General features: G+C 38.0%; 2 protein-coding genes across 2 annotated transcripts in view; one reads left to right on the forward strand and one right to left on the reverse strand.

The window, feature by feature from the left end:
• The window catches only part of LOC107745986 (alpha-1,6-mannosylglycoprotein 6-beta-N-acetylglucosaminyltransferase A-like), a 77,605-nt gene extending 74,309 nt beyond the window's left edge, over nt 1-3,296 (forward strand). The window contains exons 15-17 of the mRNA XM_016560018.1: nt 410-484; nt 649-806; nt 1,484-3,296. Of these exons, the coding sequence (XP_016415504.1) occupies nt 410-484; nt 649-806; nt 1,484-1,682 (432 nt within the window). The 3' untranslated portion in view covers nt 1,683-3,296. The remainder of the gene's footprint in view (nt 1-409; nt 485-648; nt 807-1,483) is intronic.
• Nucleotides 3,297-5,602: 2,306 nt separating this feature from the next.
• The window catches only part of LOC107745987 (transmembrane protein 163-like), a 29,844-nt gene continuing 24,934 nt past the window's right edge, over nt 5,603-10,512 (reverse strand). The window contains exon 8 of the mRNA XM_016560019.1: nt 5,603-7,300. Within this exon, the coding sequence (XP_016415505.1) occupies nt 7,240-7,300 (61 nt within the window). The 3' untranslated portion in view covers nt 5,603-7,239. The remainder of the gene's footprint in view (nt 7,301-10,512) is intronic.

Here is a 10,512-nt window from a genome sequence, read left to right on the forward strand (position 1 = left end):
ATATATATATATATATTTATGAGCCATTTTCTCACTGAGCACTTCCTTTAAAGGCGTTTTGGTCCATTTTGTGGATATTTTTCAGTAAATTTGTCCTTTAAGTATAGCTTTAAGTGTAACAAATCTAGACACACGTTTAGCTATGCTACATAAATGAGGACATACTGAAGTGATATGTTGTTTTTATATAAATATCATTACTACAGATTAGCCCAAACCATAAACATACATTTACTAAACATAATTGACGTTATTTATTAATCATCTGTATCATTAAGGAGGTCCAGAATGAAAACCTGCCGGTTTTGCCATATTCAGCTCACTTCTGGGAGCAAACTATAGTGAAGCACATACACGCTTATAATCAGTGTCATGTGACGTGTGATGTTTTCTTGGTGTTTTGTTTCAGATCGAGCCGTATCTGCCGTATGAGTTCACCTGTGAGGGGATGTTGCAGCGTGTCAACGCTTTCATCAAGAACCAGGTACCTTTGACTGTGTGTTGTGGACATTTAAGGTGTGTGTGATTCGTTCCACTTCACCTGTTAACACACGATAATCAGACCTGACATACCTGTACCTGTCATGCAAAGAATACACGCTTGATCTGTAAAGAAACACCCCTGTGTGCGCGTGTGTGTGTGTGCAGGATTTCTGTCATGGTCAGGTGATGTGGCCTCCTCTCAGCACCATGCAGGTCAAATTGGCTCCGGCAGGTAAATCCTGCAAGCAGGTGTGTCAGGAAGAGCAGCTGATCTGTGAACCCTCTTTCTTCCAGCATCTCAATAAAGACAAGGATCTGTTCAGGTATAAACGCTGCAGTTCTCCATCCAGACAGCAGAGGGCAGTGCTGCACTTCACAGGCCCTTTATTTCTCCTTGTAGCATTCAAATTCTCAGTCTGTTTACTCGCTCCTGCTGAGGTGTGGTGGGATTTGACTTAAAGGGGTCATATGATGCTTTTTTAAAGATCATTATTTTGTGTATTTGGTGTAACAGAATATGTTGACATGCTTTAATGTTAAAAAAACACATTATTTTTCAAATACTGTACATTATTGTAGGTCCTCTATGCCCCGCCTCTCTCAAACGCTTCGTTTTCTACAAAGTTTGATAAAGAATATCTCTTTGGTTTTGAGACTTTAGTCTTTGCAACTTCAGGGATCTTATCTATGCACAATCAGCTTGTAACACTCCAAAGAGAAAGGAAAACTTGAAATCGCATCATATGACCCCTTTAAATTACCCAAAATTTGCATCAGATTTTGACTATTTTTGTAAACAACTTGACCATGGATCTAATTATTAAAAATTAATAAAATTAATTTTATCCGTGAACTTCATGCAATGTATTTTTGGCTATTGCTACAAATATACCCCAGCGACTTAAGACTGCTTTTGTGATCCAGGGTCACATATGACCATGATTTTTGGTGATCTCATGTCATGTCCTCAAGCATTCTCTCTTTGGTTTCTTCACTGCAGGTATGGTGTGGAGTGTAAGACGGTGGAGTCCACCAGCGATATCGTCGTCCCCGCCTTCAGCGAATCGGTTCGGCATTGCGTGTTCCAGTCGGACCTGCTGCTGTTCAGCTGCGCCGGGGCCCATCAGTCCCTCACGCGCATCTGTCCCTGCAGAGACTACATGAAAGGACAGGTGGCGCTGTGCAAGGACTGCTTATAACACACACGTGCACACCACACACACTTCAGCAACCCCAAACGACCAAACTGGCGGTTCATCCCCCGCCGTACTGGACGGGACCAGACTATTACATAGCGCAGTGCTGACAGAGCCAGTGTTGTAATGTGCGGTGATTCGATTAAAGAATTCAGAGGAATTCAACTCTTGTTTTATTCCCATAAACTCACAAAAAAAAGGAATGGAAACGCTGGAGTGCGGCAGCTCTCGGCATTCGGCCGAAGAAAAAAAAAACAAAGGATGGAAAGAGAAGAAAATGATTTATTTTGCTGGATTTTTTTTGTTTTTGCACAAACTTGAACTAGTTTCAGGCTGACATACTTGAAGTGGATTGCAGGGAATCAGAACTGTACACTGCCCCCTGCTGGCATGGAGGAAACACTGTAGTGACGTTTATTAGCCCAGTTCTTCATTCTACTGTTTTTGTTTATTTGTGTGTTTTTTTCTTCTCTTTCTAAGGTGACTTTCATCATTGGACCAAGTCTGACAACTGACTCTGAAAAGCATCTTTGACCATTTTGAAGACTCTAACCTACCGAGTGTGTTTATTTGTGTGCGCGAGTGCGCTTGTTATTGGGGAAATGGAGAAATGTCCCCCGTTTTACACTGTAACTGGACTTTCCATGTACTGGCTCCGTGAAATGACGCGCTCACATGTAAATAACAGGCGCTGAAACGTAAACACACGGTCCGCTTTATTCTGCATGGTAGTTTACTTGTTAACAGCACATGCTAACACTGGGAATTTTCAGTGTTGGTCACAATCCACGTTAAATATCGCAGTACTGCACCAGTCAACTGCCAGGTGGGATTTATTAGTGAAATACACACGTCGCAAACCAGCCAGTATGAAGTAGAACGCAAGCCATTTGACCAAACTAACCGTTAAACTTGTAGACTGAATTCAACTAAATTGGGACATATTTTGCTTTCGCGTTAATTGGCAAAAAGTGGCCCAGTTTACCTGAATGAACATTATATCACGGGTTTCAGATGATCTGTATGTGGATAAGGTGAATACCAACACGATCACAGATATTTCTGTAAAATTTTATCTTTATTTGTATAAAAAAAGAAATATATATCTGTATAAAAACAAAGTGTACATTACTAGGATAAAATAATTTTTTTTATTTTGTGTTAAAAACACATTGGCCTTGGCTTTTTGTTTCATTTTTATTTTGCGCGATATTCTTGAATTTGCCTGCTTATTATCGAAAAACGTCAAAATTAGAATTATTTAGAGTTATTTGTGTTTTGGAATGAAACTGCACTATAGCGAAGATTTGACATCAGATATTACAACACTGTACAATTGTTTTAAAGTTTGTTTTTTAATTTATTTTGTATACAGACCTTTATCTCTGCCTGTTGACTTTTATGTGACTATTTATAGAAGAGAAAATTCTTTATAGAGGGAAATGTTATTTATCAGACTAAATGAAGTATATGCGCATATGCTTGTCCAGAGTACTGTCTGGAAAAAAAATATGAGCGGCAGAACTAAATTTAGTTTTATTATTAAGTTAATCCTTAAAGGGATGTGTTTCTGTATGTTTCTCTCTTTTGTTGAACACAGAAGAAGATATTTTGAAGAATTTTGGTAACCGTATAGTTGACGGTACCCATTGACTTCCATAGTATTTTTTTCCAAACCATGCAAGTCAATGGCTACCGTCAACAGTTTGGTTACAAACATTCTTCAAAATATCTTTTGTGTTCAACAAAAGAAGGAAACTCAAACAGGATTGGAACGACTTGAGGTTTAGTAAATGATGGCAGAATTGTATCCCTTTAATTAAATTATTTGTAATTCTTTAACTACAAAGATTCAATAAAAAATAACTGAATACTTAACTACAAAATGAAGTAAACATTTTTTTTTAATAAATAAAAAATACATAAAACGTAAAGTTTTTGCTGTAAAATTTGACTGAATGTTATATAAAAATAGTACAGCATAACATATCATAATTTCCTTTATTGTCAATACTCTGGACAAACATTGTGAACACAGTTTAATTTCAAAAGCCAGCAAATCCTCATTTGATGTTTTTATCCAGTGTATGATTTCTGTACACATTTGCACATTTGTAAATATAGATGGGTCTCTTCTAGTTTTCCACTCTAACTTATACGATAGTTTTACGTTTGCGTTTCCGCTCTTGTCGAGATCTGTACGTTTGTATGTAAAACGATGGTCTTCAGCCAAGCTATTGTTTCATCTTGTTTCATGAGGTGCCTTCTGATGGTTACTAACTAGAACTGTCTGGTTTGTTTTCCTTTACGAAATAGCAAGCGCTGGAGGTGAAATGCTAACTAGCTAAAAGCCGAAATAGTAGTTTAATAGCTGAAATACGAGTTGCTCGGCATTTAGCGCGAAATAGTCTTGCCAAACGTTTGGTGGTTGTTGACACGCAAAATCACACAATCAGACTAATATATGTCTAGATGACTAAAGTCACTACATTTGGTTTACAGTATGAAGGATGCCACTGTTTTGAAAGTGTTTGTTTTCGTACGGCTTAGCTGTAGCTATTCATATTAATGACTGTCAAACGTTTTATTGAAAATATTAGTCTATTCAAAATCATGGCCAGTAATTCTTACCTACTAACTACTGCAAATATGTTGGAAAAAAAGTTGAATTTTTTTTTTTTTTTTACAATTGTTCTGGTTTACATTGCTGTTAATAATAATTGCTTTTGTTTTGTTTTAAATTGAAAAGCATTCACATATCATTTGTAAACTGATCAACCCTGATGGATTTGTTTTTTAAGTTGTTCTTGTGTTTTGGGGGGTGATTTACATTCGTTATGATGGATTTTAAGACATTCATGGGAAAAAAAAAACCCGGACAGTTTGTTTTTCATTAATTATGAGGAATCAGTAGGATATATCTTTATTTTTCAAATAAACTTTTTTTTTCTGTGACAACAGACATTTCTGTGTAAATATACATGTGTACTCCACAGCAACATAGTTGTATATACATTCATGTATCACATGACATTCAGCCCGACGTGGATTTACATCGGCTTTTGTCAGCATTTGTTCTTCAAGCAATGGTGCGAATTCAGTTTTTTAACCAAATTATGGGCCCAATCTCGTTATTTTTGGGCCTTGGTTTTAAAGGAATAGTTCACCCAAACATGAGAATTTCCTGAAAATTTCAAGATGTAGTTGAGTTTGTTTCTTAATCAGAACAGATTTGGAGAAATTTAGCATCACATCACTTGCTCACCAATGGATCCTCTGCAGTGAATGGGTGCCGTCAGAATGAGAGTCCAAACAGCTGATAAAAACATCACAATAATCCACAAGTAATCCACACCACTCCAGTCCATCAGTTAATGTCTTGTGAAGAGAAAAGCTGTGAGTTTGTAAGAAACTAACCCATCAAGATGTTTTCAACTTCAAACTGTTGCTTCAGGCCAATATACAAGTCCTCTCTATCCATAATATTGCTTTCTCCAGTCTCGTCTGAATCATGAGAGAAATCTGCACAGATCAAGCACTGTTTACAAACCAAAACAGTTCAAAATAGTTCTAAACTAATTATTTTGGTGGATTTTGATGTGAAAAGACATCAAAGACATTTTTTTTTTAATGGATTATGGGCTAAACGTTATGGATTTTGGCCAGAAGTGACCGTTTGAATTTAAAACACCTTAAATGGACTGGTGGATTAGTTTCTTACAAACACGCAGCTTTTCACTTCACCAGACATTAACTGATGGACTGGAGTGGTGTGGACTACTTGTGGATTATTGTGATGTTTTCATCAGCTGTTTGGACTCTCATTCTGACGGCACCCATTCACTGCAGAGCATCCATTGGTGAGCAAGTGATGAAATGCTAAATATCTCCAAATCATAAACAAACTCAACTACATCTTGGATGGACTGAGGGTGAGTGAATGCTCAGACATTTTTGGCTGAACTATTCCTTTAAGTCCTGATCACACGTCTACATGTGGTTTTAGCAACTGTGCAAAGAAAGTCTCATTTGCAGGGGCGTGTGCTTATGTCTAGTCCCTCTGACAAGGGCTCAAAGTATTTAACATGTCAATAAAGAACAGAGCGGCGAATTCGACCACACACCTGAAAAAACAGCATAAGTCATACACTTCTCCAAAAGCACAAACGTTGCTTTTCACCGACAATCGAACTATGAACTGCCACTGAATAGCACATACGCGGTTGGACCGGCTGTAATGTCACTGTTACGTCCATCTGCTCCACGGAGCTACAATATATTTGCTACATAAAATGCTCAGAAACTCGGCTTTTCCCAAATACACATTTAAACTGCCAAATTTCGTGGCAAAATTACAACAGTCTAAGTAATACTTCAGAACATATAACTTCACATCATGAAGGGTCAAGTTTTAAGGCTTTGTTACTGTGCGAGTAACATTTGTGTGCCATTTAATAAGTACAAGTTTCACCAAAAGCTATATGCAAGGCTAGATCAAACTATAACAAATGACCTTCACAGAGTTTTACTGTTTCAATGGAGTGCGAAAGATGAAATTACATAATTATTTAGGTCTAGCAAACGAAGCGGTTTCTAGCAATTAGTTTGTAGACTTAGACTAGTGCTCTTTAAGTACTGAAAGATTCGTCATGTATTATGTTTTGAGTATGTTACAATAGTATTAGATATGAAAATGCCCTGTTTGTTGAATATTATACTTTAAAGTTCATGTAGATGATTCAATGGCACGTTTAACAAGGAAAAAAAGAATCAAATTAAAGTTTTAACAAGGTCCCTGTGAAGAACACAACTTTGAGTCTTTTTATTATCTACAAATATGTAGTTTCAGCACCCCTTCCGTTTATGTTGGCATAACTTCAATTTGTACACTTTCAGAGTGATCTGTACTTGATTTTATATGATGTTTTTGGCTTTTCCACTGTGGCATTTTATTGACATTTCTATAATGAGAACTTTCGAAATCGAATGTTAGACAGCTAATGAATTCTTGTGTCATTTTAGTCTATTTCTTCATTGTTCATGTGAAAATTTTACAGGTTTTCACAGATGCAACAAACGTTTTTACTAAAGAACTACTGAAATAACTTAATTTAAACAAACTAGACAAAAATGACAATCTGTGTTAAGTTTACCTGATAAACCTTTTCCCTCTTAACCTGGACGTTTGAAAATGTTGAATATATGTGTAATAACCTGCACAAATCATACCTAAAAAAGGTCTCTCACCATTATACCCATAAATACCAACATATAACTCAATGCAATGAAGCTGGGTTTTATATATCAGATGATATACATTCTGAGATGTCTTGTTTCAGCCCCATGGCTCTTTGCCATCTCAAACGATACGATAATACACATTTTATATTTTCAATTTCAGTTGTTCCCTTTCAGATCCATATTTACAGGGGGAATTAGTGGCTGTGCTTGCCCTGAGGCAGGTAAAGTGTGTGTGTGTTGTGTTCTGTTGTGTTTTCCTCTCAGGAGAATCTCCACAGGAGTGTTTCTGTGTGTGTTGTGTCGTCCAGAATCAGAATCGCTACTCGAAGCGCTCGTAATGTCTCGTCTGCCTGACGCGGGGCACCATGTCCTTTAACAACCTGATCGAGAAAGAGAAAGAAAGAAAAGTGTAAGTTCATTCATTTTCACATCAGGCAAGAAATGTTTTTTTTTTAAACTAGCTAACTTTAGAGGTCAGAGCCGTGGCCAAGTAATTAGTGCATATGTGGCAATATTAAAAAATATATATACTTTAAAGTTCTTGTAGACAATTAGAATGTTTTAACAAGGGAAAAAAGGTCGTTTTAACAAAGTTTATCTAAAAGCTTTTTCACATGAAAAAATAAAACCTTGAGCTATTTTATTATCTACTAAAATGTCATTTCAACACCTATTCAATTTACAGGATTATTATAATTAAGTACAACTAAAACCATTAAAAAAAAACATGTCTATTATTTGAAATACGAATAAATGTTAACTGAAATATAGTCAAATAATAAAATATAAGAACTTTTTTTTTCAGCTAGTTCCCAAGGCAACGGTTCCCATTTTCATTTAGTTTAACTTGATGTACTAAAATAACAACTAAAACTAAAACCGAAAAAATAAAAATAAAATAAAAACTATATATATATATATATATATATATATGTAACGACTCAGCTCATGGGGAAAATATATATTGTGTGTTTGACTGGTCCAGACGCTACATATATATAAAAGAAAACAGTAACTAAAAAAGACAAAAACACAGCATAAAATTGCTAAAGTTAAAATGAAAAATACCAAAATAAAAATGCAAAAAAAAAAAAAAACTAGAACAGTACCTCATTGATGCTAAAATAATGCTGTCAATTAATTAATTAGACTTGACATGGTTTTGATCTATAGTTCATTTTCTATCATATGTTTGGTTTTCTATTGTGGAATAAAATTTTAATTATTGTATATGTGGCAATGCATGTTCGAGTCTGGTAGGGGAACGTTTGAATCTTGTTCCCGTCACACAAAAAAAAAATATTTAGGTCTAAAATAAGATTTATGTATTTGAATTGCATGTAAAAATTTCCATCCATTTGAATAATACAGTTTTATCATAAACTAATAAACTCAGTGTGATAAATATTTGTCAATCAAACCAGTAAGAAAAAAAAGGCAATCTATTTGCATCTATTAGATTTTTTTTTTTAAATAATCCTATTTCAAAAATGCACTTATTCAACTTGCTTAAAGCATAAATCTAATAATTGTGAAAAAAATGAAGTTTATTAGTTTGTTTATATTAAATCTGAGTAATCCAAATGGATGGAAATTTTACAATTCAATTCAAACACATAAACCTTAAATCTAGGCCAATTTTTTTAACTTTACAAGTTACAATAACTATAAATAAACCACTGTGTATTTATTTGCATAGTACGGCACAATAACAAGGCTAAACTCAGCATGTGCAGCTCTGAACTTCCTAACCTCTGAAGGACGAAGCCTGTCACTTCAAACGAAATGACCTCTGCTTAACGCAACACTGTGTGCTTTTGGGAAAGAGACACAGCCGGTGAAGTTTACAGCTTATAGAATTACATTTCAGCTTAAGTTCTGTCAAGTCATTCAGCGTTCGATTAGCAGTGGGAAATCATCCAGATGACGTTTGAGCTTTGCATATGATTCCCTGAATCTTCAACGTATGTGCATGTTACATTTCTATTACAATAAGTCAAGCGCTAATTACAGTCTCTAGGCTAGTGTTATTATAATAATTACTTGAAATTATATTAGCTATTTAACCAACAAAACTCTACATCATTAGCATCCCTTTCAGAGGCTTTAGCTAAAGCCTCCAGCATATTGACAGTTGCACCAAAGACAAACAGAGTCATGCCTGAAATCCCTCAAGAGTATACGACATTATTAAATTACTGTTTATTAAACAGCTTTGTGCTGTGCTAATGTCAGGATTATGGACTGTCTGTGTATGTTTTGCTCCCTACATGCTCCCCTTGACCTAGTTTTCCCTCGTGTGTTTATGCCCATATTTGGTCTTTCCTGTTCCTGTTCCCATTGTGTTTCATTGATTCCAGGTGTGTCTCGTCCATCCCCTCGTTTAGTTGATTATTTAAGAGTGTTCTGTTCCATGGTCCCTCGTCTGGTGTCTAATGTCTTCTGGTTCCCTGTGTTTGTGCTACATTGATTCCTTTGGATTATCATTAAAGACAAAAAAATAAAGTTATTTGAGTTTATTCCTCTGTCTCCTCGTTCCTCGCTCCATGCCATAGCAGCAAGCGTGACAGAACACCGGACCTACAAAAAGTTTATTTGCGTTGTTCCCCTCCGTTTATTTTTTGTGTTTTTACAGTGTTTTACAGAGTTTTGTTTTCTGGTTTCCCCGTGCTCCCCATGGATCCCCTTGCCGAAAAGTTTACCTCCCTCACCCGCAAGGACCTTCCCCTTTTGGAGTATGAGGTAGAGTTCAGCCAGCTCGCCGTGTTAACAGCGTTTGACGACGCTGCACTGAACTCACTGTTCTGCATCGGGGCTAACTACTACTCGACCTCCCAGACACCACCGGACTGCACTGGAGGGAGGCAATCATCCGGTGTCTGGAGAGTGTTTACCTCCGATCCACCATCTCCCCGCTGTGCGTAGTGTAAGCCCGAGCTCACCGTTGACGGAGAGCCTGAGCCCGTTGCGACTGACGGGCCATCGCCTAGGAGTGCGACAAAGCTGAGGATCGCCACGGAGCCAGAGCCTCACGGATCGTCAGACCAGATGCGAGAGCCGGCTACAACACCCGCCACGAGGGAGAAAGCCGTGGACAGTGAGAGCGTGGAGAGGAGCTCCGACCCCTGCACTGTGGCTGAGGGTGAGCTAATTATGGATCTGGGACTGTGTAACTCCGAAGGAGAGAGGGCTCCCCTTCCTGAGTTTAACCCTGAATGCCCGGAGGCTCACAAATACCCGCCCACCCGCACACTCCTGCGTCCTCCACCACTGTCGTCTGGCAGCCCCTCTGCTCGCCCTCAGCCCACCATCTGTATGGTGCGAGCTCGGCGGATCTGCCATCCTCCATTGTTACCGTGGCTGGAGAATCCCTGGCCTCCGCCTCCAGCCTCTGAGTCCTGGACTCCGTCTCGGCCCGTCGACCCGGCGGCTCCACCATGGCTCCTAGCTCCCTTCTCTCCGCCGTGGTCCATCAGTCCACTGGCTCCGCCGGGCTCCCTCGTTCCTCTGACTCCGCCTTGGTCTGTCGTCGACCATCCGTCGCCTCGGGACTCCACTCCTCCGGCTGCGCCTCGTCCCTACATCCCTCTGG

This window comes from Sinocyclocheilus rhinocerous, unplaced genomic scaffold (assembly GCF_001515625.1).
Source record: "Sinocyclocheilus rhinocerous isolate Xijiao unplaced genomic scaffold, SAMN03320098_v1.1 scaffold1339, whole genome shotgun sequence".
NCBI classification, from domain to species: Eukaryota; Metazoa; Chordata; class Actinopteri; order Cypriniformes; family Cyprinidae; genus Sinocyclocheilus; species Sinocyclocheilus rhinocerous.